This window comes from Ammodytes marinus, assembly GCF_949987685.1.
Source record: "Ammodytes marinus genome assembly, chromosome: 16".
NCBI lineage: Eukaryota > Metazoa > Chordata > Actinopteri > Uranoscopiformes > Ammodytidae > Ammodytes > Ammodytes marinus.
This window is the reverse complement of record NC_137220.1, coordinates 7122126-7144225: the sequence shown is the minus strand read 5'-3', so window position 1 is coordinate 7144225 and position 22100 is coordinate 7122126. Positions and strand designations below refer to the sequence as shown.

Sequence of the window (22100 nt, the reverse complement as noted above, 5' to 3'; positions counted from 1 at the left end):
CATTTCGTATACTTTATTTCAAACTTTATTTGAATGTGCAAGTTGAACAATAGCAAACATTAACATTTATGCATGTCTCAGTAATATAAAAAAATACATAAAACAAAACTATATAATAATAAATAGAATAGAATAATTACATTGAATCCAATGACGCTCCGGTACAATAGGGGGCGGCATGAAACATTCACACTGGGTTGGAACGAAGAAGAAGAACATGTCAAACTGCGCCTTCTCGTGAGCAAGAAGCTCGACTACTGAACATAAACATCTTGATGATACCTTTCCTCCCAAACGATAACAATACCGCATTCAGAGAGATATAAGATGCCTTTACCTGTACAAGTGTTTAACTTTCAGGTAAGCCTTACGCATCAGCTGCTTCTGTCATTTCCGACCATACCATTCCAAGTAGCTAAACATGATGTATCGTATGTACTGGTGGGGTAACCTTAGCTAGCAGTTAGCAAGCTAGGTTAGCTACAGAAACTTAGCTACGGTTCATTTTATGGCTAAAGACTACGCGAGCATCATACGTTCATTGTGCGAAGATGTTGGACTAACATAACAAATGGAAATGAAGTCTAGATAAAGGCAATGCCTAGCGTTACCGTGCATGTTGGACAAGACAACCAAGTTATAGCGTTAACTGAAGGCTACAGGCCTCCGGTGGCTAACAACATCAACAGTGACAATATCAGCAGTATCCTAACTGTACTCTGGCAAAACAACACATCTATTTGCTGTTACCGAGGCACATATGTATCTTTTTCCTTTTTCCCCCTTTTTTTCCAATGCCAAAATTAACCGCAATCGAAGAACAATTTTCTTGTAGCCGATACTTCTACGAAAGCTAGCATTGCGAAGCCAACTTCCTGTTATTAGCATTTTGTCACATCATCTGTAATTAGCAGCTAACATAACCATATACATACGGCTGTACATATTGTTCCTTCAATGAGGTTTGCGAGTCGAGTTTAACAAACCTTAATTTTTTTAGTATACCATCACAGCAACCAGGAAGAATTAGCTCATCGGGAAACTGACACTAGTAGTCAGTCTACTCAGCTCTCACTGAATACATGAAACATTGCTATGGCAGCTCTAGTATTGGTATAATGCTATTCAGATTATATAATGTGGATCTTTGTGTGTCTCAGGGTTCTGTGGAGCCCATGCAGATTGATGCGGACCCCCAGGACGACCAGCAGAATGCTCCAGACACCCACTACATAGTGGAGAACCCAACACTGGTATTGACCTGACATACTTACACACTAACACATGATGGTGTCATGCATTGTAACGTTAGTCCTATGACGATAAATATTTACATAATGCCCCTGTTCAAGTGTTGCCTATCCCTCAACAACAGCCTATCGAATGTTTGAGCCCTTTCTATGTTTATGGGCAAAACAGTTTGAACGATGGAGAAGAATGAGAAAACAACCCAAACATGACATTAACCGCTTAACCCAAATATTATCAAACACAGTGACTCAAATCTAATGGTGAAACTCCTTATCTCCACCCTAACACTGAACAGACAGAAGCTTATAGGGATCTTAATAGACTAAACTAAACTTATTCAGCGTAGCAGTTTCACACGGTCTGTCACCTGTCTGTCTCTGTGTGTGTGCAGGACCTGGAGCAGTATGCCACCAGCTACAGTGGCTTAATGCGCATCGAGAGGCTTCAGTTCATCGCTGAGCATTGCCCTCAGCTGCGTGTGGAAGCCCTGAAGATGGCCCTCACCTTCGTCCAGAGGACCTTCAATGTGGACACCTATGAAGAGATCCACCGCAAACTCACAGAGGCCTCACGGTATTATACTTACAGCTATATAGACTGATGTTGGGGGGGAAAAAATTGTATACATTTTTTTTGTCATGTCTCTGAGTGCCTACTCCGCCTACTGTGAAAACGCATATACATTTTTTTTAACGCTTAAGGTGTGGTACACATAACTTGGTCTACAGCTAAAATAATTTTTTGCACGAATATATATCTGTCGTTTTTTTCTCCTGTTTAGGGAGGTACAGGGCGTGCCAGACACAGTACCTGAAGGCGGGGCCGCTCCTCCTCCGCTGGACTCAGCCTGGGCCGAGTCCACCAGGAAAAAGGCTTTACTCAAACTGGAGAAACTGGACACTGATCTCAAGAACTACAAGGGCAACTCCATTAAAGAGAGCATCAGGTATGATGGCACAGGGCCCACTTCATCAGCATCTACATTTTTTTTTACAAAACCCAGATAATTTTCTTATCAAAAGTCTTCACTTTCCATTCATTTTGAGAAGAAATTAGTATTAATGATTAAAATACTAATGAGAAACCGCAAGCCAAGTGTTAAAGACTGAGGTGTGTGCACAGCTGCTTTAAAGCGGTACTGTAGCATTTAATCAGACAAAGATAAAATAATATTAATTAGAGCTAGAAACGTTAAATGAAACATGGGCTTTACAGATAAGCACTAAAGACAGATGGTGTGAAAGCATGTAGTAACTATTCACCAGCTCTTTCTCCCTCTCACCTTCCTTCCATTGTCCCCCCCCTCCCCCCCATCCTCAGGAGAGGCCATGATGACCTGGGGGACCATTACCTGGACTGTGGTGACCTCAGCAACGCTCTCAAGTGCTACTCCAGAGCCAGAGACTACTGCACCAGCGCTAAGCATGTCATTAACATGTGTCTAAATGTCATTAAGGTACAGGAGGATGAAAACTCAACTCTTAAGTACAACTGTCATTTTTATACTTAACAATTCAACTTGTGAACAAAAGTATATGAAGGAATACATCTTCTCCTCTGTGCCCACAGGTTAGTGTTTACCTCCAGAACTGGTCCCATGTTCTGAGCTACGTCAACAAAGCAGAATCCACGCCAGAGATAGCAGAGGTGAGCAACACAGCTGCGCTCCCCCACTGCCGACACTATTCCTCTGACAATTTATAGAAACATGTTGGGAAGTTGGAATTGTTTTTTTTAACCTAGTGACTTCAGCTGATGCAGTTTCTGTCTCTTTTTTTTCAGCAAAGAGGAGAGCGAGATAGCCAGAATCAAGCAGTCCTCACCAAATTAAAGTGTGCTGCAGGTAAGACAGCTGTATGCTCTTGTGAAGGGGAATGTCACTTCATTACAACTGGTTTGAAAGGGTGCTGTATGCCAACTGTGCAGTCACAATTATATAATGAGATACACACATGTTGTCTATAGAGAGCAGTTATGTATCATACTTGAAGGATGTAATGTTTGGTATATTGTGCCAGTCTGACAGTCTTGTTCGTTGGTGTTTCAGGACTGGCAGAGTTGGCCTCTAGGAAATATAAACCAGCTGCTAAGTGCTTCCTGCAGGCGTCGTTTGACCACTGTGACTGTCCGGAGGTGAGTGATGTCAGTGTTACCACCGCAATACAACTTACACCCAGCAAATGTTTTCAATTTCGCTGTTTCTCCAAAGTTAGTTTTTTTTTACACCAAAATAAACAAGTTTGTGTTAATATTCCTCCCAAGTTTTGTACTCAATAGACTTTTACTGTGATTTTGCTGTTTCGGACTGCTAAAAGCGCCACACTTTGAAAGAGACAAAGCTTTGAAAAACGAGCATTTTGAAATGATATTTGTAGAGAGAATTAAAAATACTGATTAATGATAACATTTTACTAGTATATGTGATGTTTTTTTTAATTATTATTATTAATGGTGCATTGATGTGAATGTTGTAATTGCTGTACTGATCTAATACTATTTTCAGGTGTTAATACACAGCCTAGGCTCTGTAAATTGATGTAAACAAGGGGGACCACCGTAGCAGCCTAGCCTGTTTATCTAGGCTGTGTATTGACACTTTTTTTTTTCTTCTTCTTCACACACACACACACACACACACACACACACACACACACACACACACACACACACACACACACACACACACACACACACACACACACACACACACACACACAGAGCATGTACAGGTAGTGGATAATGAGGAGACATTCACACATTTTGACTAAATGTTTCCTACTACACGCGTTCTCAGAATCACTGACTGTAGGAGAATGCACAGTGGCAAATTCACTGCGAGGCACTTTGGTTCTTGTGTGTATTTTGGGGGGTTTATTCTGAATCTTAAACTGTATTATGTAGCTCTACATAACAATTTTTATGCCTAAATACTACTACATATTTTTCTCCTATTCTTAAACAAAAAGTAAAGCTCTTCTTTGAAAGCCAGGTTATTATTCGTTCATATAGTAATTCAGTGCACTGTTGAGTAATGTGTGTTTTTGTCTGTGTTCCCTGCAGCTCCTGTCACCTAGTAATGTAGCTGTGTATGGTGGCCTGTGTGCTCTGGCCACATTCGACAGACAGGAGCTCCAACGGAACGTCATCTCAAGCAGGTGGGTGCTAGTAGCTTAGGCAATGCTAACTGAAACATATCTTGTGGCATTGAATAAATAATTCTATATATATTAATATTCTTTTGTTTTCCTCCCTCAGCTCCTTTAAGTTATTTCTAGAGTTGGAACCTCAGATCCGCGACATCATCTTCAAGTTCTACGAGTCAAAGTACGCGTCCTGTCTCAAGCTGTTGGATGAAATGAAGGTGAGAGCACAAGCCTTTTGTGTTGAACTAATTTTTTATTTTTGCACAATGAAATGTTAATTGTAGCCTATTCATGCCACACATAAAGCACATACATGTAGACATATTTTTAAACTAAATTACAGTGGGCAGACATGTTTATGTTTTTCCATTTATTTACCATAATATCCGGATTATAAGCCGCACAAGTATATAAAACACAGTTTGTTTCTGGGTTTTATTTTATTTTAATCCATTATCGTTAGCTTTTTGCTAAATGGCATATTAGCTTTCCCATGATGCTATGAGAGAGTCCCTCGACGAATCAGAGGCTTGTTTTTGCCTGTCCAACGATGTGAGGCTGGTCAATATAGCTTTAGCTTTATTATAGCGCAAGCGTTTGGGTAAAATACTTCCCTGCATTTATATTGGTATATAGGACGGACCCAACTTTTAAGATTGGAAAAAAAAGGTGTTAAAAGTGGGTATCATTCAGTGTTTTTTTGGAATATACATATAACTGTACAGAGGTTAGGGGATAACGTGGCATGGGAGGTAGATTTGTGATGATTGTGAGTGCTTGTATTGGGATAAGTGACTGTGGTGTTTCCTTTAGGATAACCTGCTGTTGGACATGTACCTGGCCCCACACGTCAGGACGCTGTACAGCCAGATCAGGAACAGAGCACTCATTCAGGTGACACTTCCATCCTACGGTTTCCACAAACATTTACAATTCTCACATCAAAAAAATGTTTTTAAACTTGTGACTTACACTTGGTGAATACATCAAAGTATGTGAATTTAACGTCCATTGGGGCTAGTTCTAATGAAGGCATATAGTCTATAGAAACAAACACAATAGTCATATTTCCATAATTTAGTCCTCTGTTTAATAATGTAAAGCTTTTTATTTTCTATTTTTCTTTTCTTTTCTTGAAGTAAGTGTTAAATGAGTCGGTGTATTATTTGACTTAGGGTTTGAAGAGCCACTAACCACTGTCTGCTATTAGTATGGGACAGTTGTATGTGTGTATATGTGACAGTTGTGTGTGCATGTGTGTGTTCAGTATTTCAGCCCCTACGTGTCAGCAGACATGACTAAGATGGCGCAGGCCTTCAACACAACAGTAGCAGCTCTGGAAGATGAGCTCACCCAGCTCATACTGGAGGGCCTTATCAACGCACGGATAGACTCCCATAGCAAGGTGACTCACTCACTCACTCTCTCACACTCACGGAAATGTTGAAATTAGTTATTTTATCATTTGAATCCTAACTAAGGAGTTTGTGCCGTGTTGTTAGATACTGTATGCAAGGGATGTGGACCAGAGGAGCACCACGTTTGAGAAGTCTATTCATATGGGCAAAGAGTTCCAGAGACGAGCCAAAGCCATGATCCTCCGAGCCGCTGTGCTGCGCAACCAGATCCACGTCAAGGTAGAAAAGCTTCATTTTTCCACTCTGAGCTTTCACTGAATTCAATCATATTCACATCAGTTGAATATTAAACTGAGTACCCCACTCAAATTAAAACACTGTCAGAAAAAATCTTTGTTTTTCAAATTTCACATTTAGCAATATTAAAGTTACATATTTAACCTTCTTGATGATTTAAAAAAAGATATAATGTAATAGCTTTGAAATTGAAACCTGATTGTAATCAAATGGTGTTGTGTCCACTCATCAGTCTCCACCCAGAGAAGGCAGCCAGGGGGAGCTGACTCCAGCCAACAGCCAGACCCGGATGAGCACCAACATGTGAGGAGGAGGGAGTCTCTTCACCATAGCTGCATACTGGAGGGGAAGGCTCACCCACTCATTCACCAACACAACCAGCCCAGCTCCTATTCCTCTGCTGCAGACAGAATGACATGTGTTCATGTTCTGCAATGATTTCTGTTCCCCCCGCAAGAGGAGATTGTTAGTCTGATATTCTAGAGATTTTGGAAAACACAAGAAAGTGGGTTTTGATTGAAGCTCAGCTGTATGTTACTGGTAGGGAATTCACTTTGCTGCAGACCTCATTCACCCCAAACAAGGTTTTCAAATAAAAACGCCTACCAAAACATACACTCACTGCTTGTTATTATGCATTAGCTATGTCATCAATTGGATTTTAATTCAACCAATAGCTGGAAGTGGTGCTCCAGTGTGTTCACTGTGGGTGTGTGTATATATATATGTGCGCGATTAAACGTACAGTTTAAGGTCTGAACCTGTGTTGAGGAATAAAATCCCATGTTCCGCCAAGCTGCCACGCTCCATAGCGGCACCTGTGTTTGTAGGGATGGGCTAAATGTCAATCTGTATGAGCTTTAGTTTAACCTGGTTTAACATAGGTTTAAGCTCAAATGATTCAGTATAGGGGCAGATTTTTTTTAAAAGATGAAATACATTGATCCATTTCTATTTATGTTCAAATATTTCACCCTTGTATGATACCGAAGTAAAACTACATAAAAGTGTAATTGTGTGATAATATTTCAAACGTGTCACAGCTGCCTCAGTTCATTCATTCGCTCCAGATATTGGCTCACAGAATGATGTTAGCAATTAGCATATCTATACTATGAAATGATACATGGTTGCTATAGCAGCTCACTGCTCTGGTATGTGATTTAGTGTAATAATGACCTAGCACAAGTCCAGCAGCTGCAAGTGGAACATTGAGAATGTCCATCTGAAACTTCCTTTAAAGCTATAGTGTGTAACTTCTGTCGCCCCCATGAGGAATTCTGAGAAATTACAACAGGCCGTCGGCAATAACGCATGGATTTTGTACCTTCTGCTCGTGCGTCCAGGTTTTTTCTTAGCAGTAAAAACAATTGTAAAATTTCTTCTGCGTTTCTTGGGATTTTCAGCCATTGCGCCAGTGTTGGGGCAGCGACACCAGTTTGTCAACGCTGCCATACTGAGAAAGGCAGAGTTTTGTGGAGCTGATAGGCTTTATCGACTTTGTGTCAACCCTTTAATTTTTTTTTTAGTAGTACTGCGATCGATAATTGTACATTAACAAATCAAATTAAACACAGGACGTCATTAGTTGTGGGATATTTTAATTTAAACCTCTTTCCAGTGCATACACTTTAAAATCATATATATTCATAACATCCTCTACAGAGTGTCCCTCCCAACAGATGGGTTAGTTGATAAATGAAGGCACATGAATATGAGAATCATTTAGATACATTTTGGAAACCACAGATTGGAACTACAACACAAGTACAACTCAGTACGGGTTCCAAGTACTCTTTAGTTTTTCACTAGGTGTGATTCAAGTGAATAAACACAAAATAAAGTGACACAACACAGTACAGTGACACTGACTTAACAAATCCAAACTTTTGTTATTTTTTTTAAAGGCAGGATAGAGCTGGAGTGTTTAATACTGGGCTAATGGGCAGGCCTGTCTTTATAAATCCTCATCATCACTAATGGAATACTATTGGAAGGTTGGAAGTCAGTCTGACTGTGGAATGGGGCTGAAGTGCAGTGAGGCTGTCTTCAGTAAGCGTGGTCGGCCACAAATAGAGACTCCCCAGCTGCTGCTCCCTTATCTCCAGAGGACACGTACTTCCCCACAGCCGCCTTGCTGTTGTTCTATGGAAGAAAAAAACACAGCAAAGGGAAATTCATTCAACACATGGATTTCAGTTTATAATAGTATGAGTAAAACTTCTGTAACCATTTCATATAGATTACCAGCTTAGAACCCTTACTGACTGATAATGCTAAAAGTACATCAATAGCAAATATCCCTCCCTTCAATACAAATATTGGCAAAATAAACTGTTAGCTTAGCATCAAAACCTGCTCAGATTTACCATGCAAAGTTGTTCTTTAGACTTCACAATAGAAACAGAAAGTTGGTCTAGTGTTAGGGGGCTATGTGAACAATAGCTGTATACAGTACTTTGGACAAACACAGGTTAAATAACGATGGAGGGTCACTGACGCTTTTTCTGGAATGTCAACAAAATTTAAATGGATGGGTCAACAGTATTCTCCCTATAACGCAACACTGAAGTTTAATCATTTCATTAACTCTTCTTTTCCGAGTACAAACATTTTCAAAGGTAAACAACTCATAAGAGGTCTGAATTATACACTTAGGACGGTGATCCCAAGCTGTTGAACTAAAGGTCATATACTGTATATATTTGTGATCAGTTTTCCTATGTGGAACAGAGCTGTTGATGCTTGGGAGGAGCCCTGTATGCAGCCTCTCTCTCCCCCTCTCACCATTGCTCTCTTGATGTACTCGTCCTGGCAGGCTTTGCTGTTCTCTTTCTTGCCCCCCCAGGCCTTCAGGGCGGAGGCCTGCAGAGCGCGGCCGAAGGAGAAGGTCAGGGCCCAGGGCCGCAGCAGGGGAACCTGGTTGATGGCGTTCAGGTTGAGGGTGGCTTCCTCCTCACTCTGACCACCGGACAGGAAGGTCACGCCTAGAGGGAGAGGAGGATACACAGGAGGAAATAGACTTTACTTGTGTGAAAGGTGCAGTGTGGCATCTGGTGGTGATATTCTAAATTGCGATGCTCTTTTGCTAAGCCCTCCCATTCGAATAATTACAGAAGCTACGGTGGCCTTCAAGGACAAGAAGCTAGTTTTACTAAAGATGGCATCATCCACCGCTGCCTCAAGTCTTTCCACAATATCAATTAATGAGGTGAAGATGTGTGTATTTATGTGTAGTTATTTATTCTATAGTACTTTTTCTCTGTCTTCCAACAGGTGCATTTCCCCAGGACGCCCACAAAAAACACCCATAAAAAACACATTGAGTTTGTTCATTCTGTGCTACTGTAGAAACATGGTGGTACAACATGGCCACGCGCCCCCGCTACTATGTAGATACAAACGTGCTAAATTCTAAGGTAATATAAAAACATATTTATTTTTATTTTCAAGCAATTTTACACTTTATTAAAATATTTTTTTTACTACTACCAAGCCTGTTCTGAAAAAAAAAAAAAAAATTCTACACACTGCCCCTTTAAGCCCATGTCCAAATATCTCACCTGGCACTGCAGGGGGCACGGTGCGGCGCAGGGCGGTGACGGTTGCCATGGCGATCTCTTGGGGGCCGTACTTCCTGGGGCAGGAGTGTCCGGGCGTCACCATGTTGGGTTTGAGCAGAGTGCCCTCCAGGTAGACGTGGTGGACAGACAGAGCCTTGTACACCGCAGCCAACACCTGAGAGACAGAGAGAGAGAGAGAGACAGACAAAGAGAGAGAGAGATTAAAAATGCTTCCTCATTCATAAACACAGTAGTATGAATGCTTTGGCTCACTTTGTGTAAGAATATAAACCCTCCTTTTTCCGTCCATTTGAAGGTACATATGCGGTTCATTCGCATTTATTTTAATAGCACCTTGATAAACAATAACAAAGAGAATGTCTACTCATGCCAGTTTAGAGAGCTTAGGCCCTTCAATGCCTTAAAAAGTAAACCGGAATTTTTACAATCAACTCTAAGTTCGTGGAAGCCAGTGTAGGGAGGCTAGGTCACTAACAAGGCCATGCATTGTTCTCACCCTAACAACTGAACCTAGTCTACATCCAGCAAATCAAGGGGTGAGAAAAAGAGCTCATAATCTGTGTGACCAGACAAAGCACAGGGTAAAAGGCCAGGGTCAAGACAACTCATCCAAATGATTTACACTCTTACAGGCACACAATTGTTAAAGTATACTGCTGTTTGAGTTTTGGTAGTCAAAGTATATATACATAGACTTACTGTGTATGTATTAAATATATGAACACTGTAAACTGATGGATATTATAAAAATCTTTGTTCAAGGTTCAAGGTATCTTTATTATCCCCGAGGGGCAATTTGTTGTACAGCCAGCAGTAGAGAAAGATGGCAAACATATAACATATAAGACAACAAATAACACAAACAGATCACATATTTACATGTGGTCATTGACCAGACTGATGGCAGCAGGCATGAATGATTTCTTCCACCGGTTAGTTCGGCAAGGTGGAAGCCTGTATCTGCGCCCTGATGGCAGCAGGGTAAACTCAGGGTACAGGGGATGGGTCGAGTCAGCCATGATTGAGCGGGCCTTCCTCAGTGACCTGTCCTTATACAGGTCATTGAGGTTGCTCAATTGGGTTCCAGCAATCTTGCTGCACAGTTTAACAAGTGCCTGCAGCCGATTTTTTACGACTTTGCTGGCACCAGAAGTCAGTATCAGACGTGACATGTTCAGACCTGAGCCTAAAAAACAACTGCAATCCAGAGTGAAAATATGCAGCGTGTCACCAGGCTGATGGCTCCACTGCACACTGCCACATTCATTATGCATCCTATCCATCAAAATAACGTGCGAGCCACAATGATAGTATTAGCTGTTGGTTCAAAGGCTAACCCCCACTCACCTTCTCAGTCACATACTGGCAGCGCTTCAGGTCATGGTCTCCGTCAGGGAGAATCTCAGGCTCCACGATGGGCACAATGCCATGCTGTAGAGGGGGAAGGGGGCATAGCAACCAGAGTCATGACAACAGACACTTGAGTACACAGTCAGTCAATTAGAAGGAAACCTGATGGTGTGCATGAAGCGTAGCTGTTCATGCATTGAGGACACGGGGTCCTTTGTGTGTGTGTGTGTGTGTGTGTGTGTGTTTGAGAATGTGAGTGTATGTTGTTTGTCTAACCATTTGGCAGATGCTAGCGTAGCGGGCTAGCACATTGGCGTTCTCCACAATAGCCAGCTCAGAGGGCGTGTTGTCGGTGATCTTTAACACACATCTCCACTTGGCAAAGTCAGCGCCGTCCTTCTTGTACTGAGCACAGCGCTCGTACAGCCCGTCCAGACCTGACACGCACACGCACACACAGAGACAGAGAGTCAAAAGTAGCAACATAGCACCTCTTTCAGTTGCCCTGCTACTTGTTGGAAACATGAATGTGAATATAGCTCTGACTCTGGGAAATGTAATCAGACTTGTACCACCACTCCCCAACACTGCCTGTACTCGTCTTGGTTTTTATGGATTGCTGTGATCCTAGATGTAGCTGTAGTGTTGCATTCATTTGCCTTCAATGTATTCATATTATATGTGGTAATATTAGACATTTGTAAATGGGTTTGAGTAAATTTCAAATTTGCTACACACACATGCTGATGACAATTGTGAATATTTACTGAGGGGGCACTCATATGGATGTTCAATAAAAAATAAATAGTAAAGAATTAAGACCAATTCAGGCAGCCTTAGTTATTTATCTGCCTGGCAACAGCCAATCAGAGACCAGCTCCATCTGTGCTGTTGCCAGGCAGATTTTGAGGCTTCGGCAGCGTTACAATCAAATTCAGAAACCTTAAGGTAAGAAAGTGAAGTGTACTGAGCTAAACAAGCTGCCTAGTTATTACTCATCATTACTAACACTGTCTACATTGCCATGTGCAAGGCTAGTCAGAAGCCACTGCAACGCCAGCAGGAGCTAGGCAAGATTAAGATGGTACGGTCCACCTTAGGGGTGTGTCTGAAATCGTTGGGGAATTGGAGGTTTTTAGGGGGGAAATATCCCCTGCATCCCCGTCCCCCACCCGGGAATCTACACCTATGCCTCCAGTACGAGAATGGTTGTGAGAGCGACATTGCGGTCAGAGCATGCTGTGTACCTTGAGTGGTGGTCTCTCCGTCGGTGCCGGCGAGGGGCATGACACCTTTGTCCACCTTGATGCCCACCACCATGCCCTTCTCTTTGACCAGCTGGGGGAAGAGCTTTCCAGAGTCGCTCTTCTGGTAGAGCGTCTCGTGGAAGAAGATGACTCCTCCGATACAGGGGTTGACCTTCTCGTCGGCGGTGAACAGCAGCTGGCGGTACAGCCTGCGGTTCTCCTCTGTGTTCTCAGTGTTGATGCCCTGGAAGCGCTTGGCCATGCTGCCTGTAGAGGGGTGGACACAGTGCTAGATTTACCAGTCGCGTTATGGTATAACAAATAGACTAGAAATTGGCATATCAGGAAGTGTAGGAGCCAGTGTACTTTTATTTGGAGCTTGGCACACATTTTGACAAACCATTTTTTTCCTTCTTCATATCTGTCCCCCCATTGTCCCCAAACTTTGTCTGCTGACCCTTTTGAGTAGGGCTGCACATTTTATTGAAAGTATATTGTTATCGTGATATTAAGATTGGGGGTACATGTATCACAAATACTTTTGGAATTGCAAAAAAACATAGCCTATTCCATATGCCTTGCATTGCATTCACGCTCTGCATCTAAAGAGTGACTTTCCCTCAGGCTGACCTCAAGAGTTAAAACCCTCCAGTTGTTTGGGTGAGAAAATAAGAAATTTGTGTAATAATGGATTAGAAATGTTTTTTTCTTCATCTTTCTTTTCCTGTTGATCATTGCCAGATGGAGACTACTGTTTTACTGTAATAACCTGTAACACCTGTTTTCACTGTTCTACAGGGTCTGTAAGTTGCCACTTCCTGGTGACATGTTGGTATCAAGGGACATTGTGGAGGAACCTTGAGTATTTACATTTAAGTGAAAAACCTCTTGTCCACGCTTCAACTCATTCAAATCAAATAACGTATCAGTCTAAACCATGCTGCTGTGGACTTATTTCACAGCACACATTTCTAATCGTTATGAATGCATTACTGTATGGTATGTATATAATTGATAAATGTGGTTCCCATCAATCTGCGCCTACAATGCAAAAAACAATAATGTCACTTGTATCAAGCTTGATGTTCACTGCGGGAGATGCCATTAGATGCTCATGGATTTGAATGCGGGACATAAATGAATAGAAACCAATTTCTATCCTCGACCTGAAGTCATCCAAACTTTTAAACTTCTCAGATATTTTCTAACATTTTCATGGATAATACTGTCTGTGTGTATATATATATACTGTATAATGTGAAAACACACTAGTAAGGTCCTTTAAAAAAGGTACTCGCAGTAATCATCTGGAAAGGATATGTCAATCCAACATGACACAACTACGCGACATAGTTCCTTAAAGCATGCGTGACTGAGCACATGGACGACTGCACTGTGAAACTGAACACTGTGCCTTTGTATTTATCCACAACAGTATGACACGAGGTAAAGGGGGCGTACTGAACAGACTGACAGTTTAGTTTTTGGGCCAGTATTGATGGAGATACAGTGTTTGTTTGTGTGTTTGTTTGTTTGTTTGCGTGCGTGCGTGCGTAGGCTGCCATGCTACCTGTGGATTCATCAGCAGCCAGGATGCCTTTCCCAGCAGCTACGATCCTCTGAGCGATGTCACTCAGCTCCTTCTTCTGCTCAGTGCTCAGGAAAGGATAGGCGTGAGTCATTTTGACTGGGATGGAGAGAGAGAGGGAGAGACAGAGAGAGGGAGAGAGAGAGCGCAATATATTGACTCATTTCTCAATCACTCACAGTTTGACAGGAACAGATGCAATCTTACAACATCAACCCTTTCTACTACACACTCTATTCTGAGAGGACATGTTGAGATCCTAGAACCTTTTTTTTTTATTTCTTTCAAAACTACATGTCCAAAAATTTTCTCTTTTGTAGTAGGGGAGAACGGGTTAAGTCAAGGCAGTGGGTAACATTAACCACCCCCTGTATCTAAAAAGAAAAAAGGGAAAACCACTTAATAAGAAGCTGCTGTTCAGATTAGGCCAGACTTCAGCACATGGAGTGACTGGTAAGAAGGTGTTTGGTGGCACTGTTTACCACTAGGGGCTCAATTAAACCCATCCCCAATGGTCATTTCAGCCACACCTTTGGGGCAAGCTGTGCACCTTAGGACAAACTGTGTTGGGTCATTGTTCTAAAACCATTATAAATATATACATTGTTTTAATTATTGTGGGTAGGCCACACAGCATCCTGAGGTAGGCTTTATCTATGAGGCAATTTACATTTGTCTGCAAACTCATTGTCAAAAAAGTGGTTCATGTGGCCCCGTTCTCTCCGGGGATTGTGGATTCAGGATTTTTTTTTTTTTTTTTTACCTTGACTTCCTTGATAATGATGTTCATAACATAGTGTAATAATTAGCGGCCATTTCCTTTCCTCTGATGAACAACTGTCCAATTCTTCCACTTCAGAGGACATTGAGCTGCTTGGCTTCCAGGAATTGTTATTAAAAAACATATCCCTACGATATTTCCCTGCTTTGCTTGAGTCGTGTTGGTGTTAATAGCCTACTGTGGTGATAATACAGTGTAGCAGAGAAGGCTACAGCGACGCACTTCCGCGTCCTTGCCGAGACATCTGAATGACTTTGAATTGAAAAGGGAGTTCCCAAATAGCCTACAGACGAGCCTCTGGAGAAAAAAAACGCTCTTTCACTCACTTTCAATTAGCTATTTTAACATACGCAACAGGCTTTTTGGTGGCTTCAGGAGAAACGCATTTATTGTAATAGCTCCTATGTTAAGCTTCAAGTGCTAGACTAGCCTAATATAAACCATATATGAAGTTCAAGTGAATATTAAACAAAACATTAATCTTTTCAGTTAAAATTTGAAATGGATGGAGAAATAAAACTCACCGGATTGGTTTTGTAACGTTCAGCGATAGACAGTCGGAAGACAGATGCAGGAAGCTGCTGTTGTAAAATGGGGAGAGATGGAGACAGAGCAGAGAGAGCAGAGAGAAACGAGCAGAGGACGGGCCAATCACAGCGCAGCTCTTAAACACGCCTCATCCAATAGGAAGACGTCTTCTGTCTGTGACGGGTGGAAAGGGGATGCTGACAGACAAGCTGTTCAGTAATCCCTCAGCGTTGTCTTGCAGGGCATGAGTGCGTACGCAGGTTCCAGCACGGTTTAAAACGGTTGATCAGAAACCCTACCTGACAAACTAGAGGCCTTCTACTTGCTTCACAAATGATCTAGAGATCAATTTAAATCTGATCTAATATCTCATTTTCAGATATAACCCACAAAAACGACAGTTAAAAGTCCACGCCCATATTTGTATTCACATTGATTGATTGATCCCATCAAGCTCACAGAGGTTCAAGATTCAAGATGGTTTATTTTTTTCAAATGCAAAACAATTACAGCAGCAGCAATTTTCTATGAAGTTCTTGAGTCCAAGCCAAGGCTCCCTTTCAATAATGCAATATAAAAGAAGAAAAAGTGACATGAGTATCCTGAGACTAAAATGAATGCCAAAGTAGCACAAGGACACAGTGTAGATAAAAAATAAAAATAAAAGTTTAGTGCTCCATCAACATATAAAGTAGAATAGAAAATAAAATATAATATAAAAAAAATAATATTGTAATGAAATATAATACTGTACATGGAATTGCATAATGTGATATACAAAATATACAGAATAAGTACAGATTTTATTTACGAGTTATGAGTGGTTTAACTGTATAACAACGTCCAGCATGACCTCTCTGTAGCCTGGTCCAACCAGACCATCGTACTTCATTTCATTTACTGGAGCCAGGCTAACCTCTCTGAGGTCTGCATGTCAAACATGTTAAGCTGCAGGAAATACTTTCATTTTACAAGCCAGCGACAAAACACTTCACAATGACTTAAGATCAGCTTGTGTTTGCATCATCCCGTTCCTATACAGTTATACCAGAAGTGCTTGTTGCCTGTCAAACAGAACTGAGGGTTTACAGACACCGGATGCCGCTTTAGGCCTACGTGAGAAAGCTCACATTGCAGGATGCATGGGTGATATAGGCTATGTCACCACAGCATCATCACCGTGAGGAAACCGCACTGGTGCAGAGCGGGCCATACACATGAGCACAATGTCAATATTCAGTGATTTATTTCCCCTTTATTTATCTACTTCATTGCTGCAGACTCGGTTTTACCCTTAGGTCAGCACTGCAAAATCAGTTGGTTAATCTAACTGTCCCATGAATACTTGATACATAGACTCCTTCTATCCTTGAAACATGTATATTAATTTACCCACTGACTATTTTTTTGACCATACAGATGTGTTCAGCTGCCTCAATACAGTCTAACACCTTCATCATTTTTATTTGATTTTTTAAATTTTGTTTATACAGGCAATCAATTTAGAAAAAGTCCTAATTTACAATGATATGGCCTGATAAAAAAAATCAAGCTGTACATATGAAGAGAACCCTAGGCTGAACTAGGAATCAATTACAGTCTGTGACCCCCAGTCATTCAGACAGTGTTATGTAACGCAACATCTGTGCTGCTCCACATCACAGCTGATGCTCTTTCCATTGAGGGACAGAGAGACGAGGGTCAGAGCACTCTGATACACTGTGTTCCAACTAGAATATTTTTTTTAATTAAAGTAGTGCTATTATATTCCAGGTTTTCAATGCAGAGAATGAGAGGCAGCTCTCTGCCCTAATGCCCCTGCAAACCCACATCACAAAATCCTTCTAACTATGTAATTTTGAGACTTAGTTGCTGATAAGATTTAGGCATATTTGTCAACAAATGACAAATGGTCTGGACAGTGAAAAAAAAGCTAAGTTTTAAAATATTAATTAACATTTATTTTCTATGTAAATATCCTTCAATGCCTGTAATACAGTAACTATATACTTGCTTATTGTTAAAATTAAAAGTTAATATACTTTACAAGACTTGATAGATTTAAATGAATTAGCTATAATTTCCTGTATGTATGTATTTGTTCTATGGTATTTATGTGCATACTATGGCTTGAATCTGTGATGCTACAGAGTTGCACCACTTGGTGGCAGTGTTGCAGAAGTTTTGGCTGTACTGACTGTACTGTGCTCTCAGTCTGAGCTTTGAGCTGCCTCCTGAGCTGACACCATGGGGAATAACTTGGAGATGGATGGCACATTGTTTGCTGAAGTTGAATTTCTTTGTGATTTTCAATCTCGAACAAAAATAATAGATGAACAAAATGATACAATTAGATAAGATGAAATAAGTAAATACATTCTAAATAGTGCAAAAGGCAAGGGAAAAAATTGTATAAAAACAGTAAATACATTGAAATGTGCAATATAAGGAACATTATTTACAATATGTGCAATATAAAGTTAACTGAAGACATTTAAAAGTGTACATTATAAGGGCATTTCAATCTGCTGAATAGTTTCAAGAAAATTTGGGACCAACATAAGATATCATTGTCAAATATACCCTTACCAACCAAAGAGAGACACACATCAAGATTAAACAGGAGGGTGGTGGGTACATGGAGCAAGTGAAAAACCTTCCCAGGTATAGCTGTATGTAAAGTACCTGACCTGGGCCCCTGGGCAAAAGTACAAGGTCAGGATGACACCAAGACATGATTCATGTTGTCTCAACATATCACTAGTTATCACCATCAACAACAGTGTGACCTTTATCACTACAACAGTCCCCCCCAAACTGACATTTTATTAAAAAAACTAGTGCAGCTTTGATGCATCGAGGGCCTGATCCAAACGGGACATCTTCAACTGCACTTTCCAACGTTGGTGTTTGAGCGTTATGTTGAGAGAATGAGGGTTAGCTTGGAGCACTTCATTCACACTTTTATCAATTTGGGAACTTTGCAGAATTGCACAAAAACATTCAATAAAGAATACATTTAAAAAAAGAAAAACACAAAAGGAGTCTGCAACGTGTCATTTTCCTTATAAACATACATGTTGTGTACCAGCACTATGTACGCGCAAACACTCCAGTTCATTAAAGTATATAAAGCAGGTTAAAATATCCGACTAACACTTTACTAACCAACATACAATATTTCATGTTCTGTCCTTATGTAAAACATTTAACATTAAGACAAACAAAGTAGTACAAACATGTGTGACACAGGGGTGATGCTTAAAAGTTTTGACAGTCTTTGGTTTAGAGAGGGGGCTCCTCAGTCGAGTTTGGGTACTTCTGGTTAAAGTGAAGTCCTTTGGATTTCAATTCAGACCCACTCTCAGGTGTTTGGGGCTGTCCATCACTTTTGGAAGCTAGCCAAAACTCAACCTCAACTTTTGCACCTCAACAATCCACCACCATAAGATTTGAAATGTATTCAGAATAGATTCATTATTACTATGGCAACTATATCCTTGACTGAGCAGGTGCATATCTACCTGTTTCTGATCATGGAATGACCTTTAAAATGGTACAACTTGAATTAACTGTTAGCACTGTCAGAGATGACAGAGGAACAGGAAAATCAAAGTGACAGAAGGGATGAATCCCAAAGTATTAATAGATAGAAAGAGCAAGGCTGGGGAAAGAAAAAAGACAGACAAACGTTAGGACGTCAAGCCAGCTTCTGTTGAAAATGCTTTCTCTATCACAGACATCTGACAATAGATAGAAAGAACATTGACAAGAGGAGGAAAAAGAGACTGAAAGAGGAAGATAGAGAAAGAGCTAGAAAAGTAAAACATGACTACAATTATGTCAAACAACAGACTGGAGTTAGTAAGACCATCAGTCAAAGTGAGTCTGGCGTCAAATGCTCTATCTTAAATGCATATAAAGAATGAAGGTTAATTATTTTGAAAAATAGTATCGATCAGCACTTTGTTTCGGAGCACAGGTCTGACTAATTGTAAGTTGTATCTCCCCAGTAAGGGCTAATAAAAATATATACTGCATATATAGGTATATACAATAAGCTTGTTTTTTTTCTTTCTTTTGAGTGGGTTTTTGCACTTGACAGATATTCTAGCAAGTAAATGTGAATGCCTGTAATGCTAATGTGAGAGCTTTTAACATAATAGCTGATTCTCGTGGAGGCTTTTATCAAAACCATGTAAAGTACAGTGAGTGGTGTCTTCAGAATGAATCCAACCATCAATCCAGCTGCTTAAACATGTCTTCATTATACTGCAGAGAATGCTGTTAGCCATTTAGTGGACATTTTGGTCGCTCAAATGGCCCAGTCGGTCCACCACTTAAGACTGAACAACGTGTTGAAAATAAGAAATGGATTACCATGAAATTAGCCTATTAAAAACTGATGCCATTAAAGAGGCAGCTGTTGTTCCACAGTATACGCCTTGTTCACAGTATGGGCGACAAACTGGTAGCGGAAATGCTGCTTCTCGCACACTCGTGTGTTTACGTTGCACTCCTAATCTGTGCTGCGAGTGCGACGCTGGGCCTGCGAGGAATATCTAATTCTCAATTGATTTTGCATTGACCGTGGATATATAAAATAACATGAAAACCAGAGATCTGTTGATGGCAAAGCTGTTACGAGAGAGAGCGAGACGGAAAACTACAGCCCTGATTTAATGGGATTAAAAAGGAAAATAAATACACAGAGAGAGGTTAAAATAGGAGTGATACGGACACACAGACATATAGGCTAAACTATATATAGTTAGATCGAAATGTGGGCAAGTCTGCACCATAAATTGTCATTATTGCATTAAGGGGACTTCCATTTTGTCCCCAAATGAAGGCACGTCCCCACATATACTCTGTAAACAGAAACCTGTCCCCACAACAAACAGTGATACAAGACCACATACACAGACAAACACAAACACAAACACACACACCCGCGCACACACACACACACACACACACACACACACACACACACACACACACACACACACACACACACACACACACACACACACACACACACACACACACACACACACACACAGCTGACAGCAGGCTACAATGCAGGTTCCTGGCAAACCATCGGAAGAGCCAAGGACACTTCGACACGGGGGTGGGGATCAAATCTTTGGGGGTTTGGAGTAATGATGAATACATAAGCAATGTGAAGATGTCCCATTGGGCTCTATCAGCTCAGTGTACCTTTTTAAAAGGAGATATACATGTGATTTATGAATCCTCAAAACAGCCAACAGATTGAAAATGATGATAAGTTGTTGTACATGTATTCAATCAGTGAACTGTTCCAGAGGTCAGGTGCTCTGGCCTTACTGTATGTTTGTAAAATTTATTTCCTGATGATAGTAGCCTACTCTGTCATGTTACTGGACTTAACTATAATAAAGTATTTGTATTGTGTGTGTGTGTGTGTTAGAAAGTCCGATGGCTGTTCCGAACTCAAGAGTGCATGCTCTGCTGCCGTGATGCGCGCAGCCGTTGATCACTGTGACGCGTGCGACCAGCGTTGATTGACAGCTCATACTCATGCTGTCACTTGCCCATAACTGTCCCTCGTAACTGTCACTCGCTCATATTATTTCGACCGCGGATAAGTTTGCCCGTTACGTGGCTTGTCAATGACTCCTTTTCCTGTTAAGTTGTAGCTGAACACCATTGTATGGATGCAAGTGTGTGTGTCAATGACGATTCACCACATTCTTTGCATCTGTACTGCCTAAAACCTCCAGTAAAATCCTAAACTGCATTTCTGACTCAAGAGGTGTTCTTACCAACACACCAAGGCGACACCAGCAGTCCGTGAACTACCTATACAGTCCTTTACCATACACCAGTTTTAACATTGGTCCTTCGAGCCGGATCAGTGGTGCTACCTTGGATTCCTAAGCCCTTCAGAATGCAGTATCCCCCACCTGATGAGGAAGTGGTAGACTCTACACGCCCTAAACGCTGGTCTCAACCACCCGCTTATCTGAGGGATTATGATGTCCAACTGGCTGGTCGAAAGCAAATAATGCAGTCACAGGAACCTTATGCAGTACAGCATGCACAGAGACTAGAAGACAGGCGCCACACCATGGTGGTGGATGAAGCGAGGAGGATGACGCCACATTCATCCCGCTCAGCCAGCCCTATTAGCCAACATGCAGAGTATGTACTGCTAGATGAATGGAACATAGCTGAGGAGCCACATGCAGCCAAGTATTATGCATATCAAAGTAACAAGCAGTACGCCTTTGATGCACAGATGGCGCTGCGATCAGAGAGGGAACCCAGGTTACAGTCACCTTTCCACAGACCCTGGGAGAGGTCTGAACATCCAGGATTACAAGCGGTGCATCCAAAGGCACCTATGTGGTCGTCACCTTACAGCCTGCCTGCCCAAAGTACTGATGGGGAGTATGTGCCTCCATTCTATCAGCTTCCTTCTGTCGCTGCCCAAGCTCCGCCTACACAATCTAGCCCTTTGCATCCTTCAAAGCCTGTGCTACAACTGCCACCTCAGAGTTTTAGCACACCTGTCTCAGCACCTCAGTCATTGATGACTGCACCTTATTTTCTACAGAGGGATGTGAGACCAGATCAAGCACATGGAGCCTACAACTACTCTGCAGACCCACCTGCTCAGCCAGCAGACGACAGAGAGCAGCTCCTGATGGATTCCATGAGCAGGATGATGGGTGAGTTACAAGTCATAAGAGCTCAAGCGGCATCAGCCCAGCCTAGGAACCAGTCCTCAGTTGCACCACATTCAGGCGTGCAGCCCAATACTCCGTTACCAACATTCCAGTACAACGGAAGAGGTCATAATCAGGTGCCTGCTGCTGACAACCAGTACGTTGAACGTGGGTATACACAACAGCCTGCTACTAGCTGGAACCCACCGCTACCTTCACAGCCACTGCAGCCAGCCCACCTCAGCCAGCCATATAGT

The 22100-nt window shown here is 41.5% G+C and overlaps 2 protein-coding genes across 3 annotated transcripts; one reads left to right on the top strand and one right to left on the bottom strand.

Annotated features, from left to right (window-relative positions):
- The first annotated feature begins 210 nt into the window (after nucleotides 1-210).
- On the top strand, nucleotides 211-7059 carry gps1 (G protein pathway suppressor 1). 2 transcript variants are annotated; one of them, XM_080043801.1, is made up of 14 exons: nucleotides 211-360; nucleotides 1161-1253; nucleotides 1643-1824; nucleotides 2033-2197; nucleotides 2572-2707; nucleotides 2821-2898; nucleotides 3034-3094; nucleotides 3299-3384; nucleotides 4312-4406; nucleotides 4507-4612; nucleotides 5208-5288; nucleotides 5662-5799; nucleotides 5897-6031; nucleotides 6282-7059. In XM_080043801.1, exons 1-14 carry the CDS (start codon nucleotides 328-330, stop codon nucleotides 6354-6356), a joined length of 1464 nt encoding a protein of 487 aa, XP_079899927.1. In that variant the 5' UTR covers nucleotides 211-327; the 3' UTR covers nucleotides 6357-7059. The 2 variants fall into 2 exon arrangements, with proteins under 2 accessions (XP_079899927.1, XP_079899926.1); XM_080043800.1 differs by having other exon boundaries at nucleotides 3299-3393.
- Nucleotides 7060-7630: 571 nt separating this feature from the next.
- LOC307262686 (fructose-bisphosphate aldolase A-like) lies at nucleotides 7631-15226 on the bottom strand. Its single transcript, XM_080043642.1, has 8 exons — nucleotides 15124-15226; nucleotides 13801-13917; nucleotides 12231-12497; nucleotides 11260-11420; nucleotides 10981-11064; nucleotides 9613-9787; nucleotides 8837-9036; nucleotides 7631-8194 (listed from the first exon to the last, which is right to left on the bottom strand). Exons 2-8 carry the CDS (start codon nucleotides 13910-13912, stop codon nucleotides 8099-8101), a joined length of 1095 nt encoding a protein of 364 aa, XP_079899768.1. The 5' UTR covers nucleotides 13913-13917; nucleotides 15124-15226; the 3' UTR covers nucleotides 7631-8098.
- Between the last annotated feature and the right edge of the window lie 6874 nt (nucleotides 15227-22100).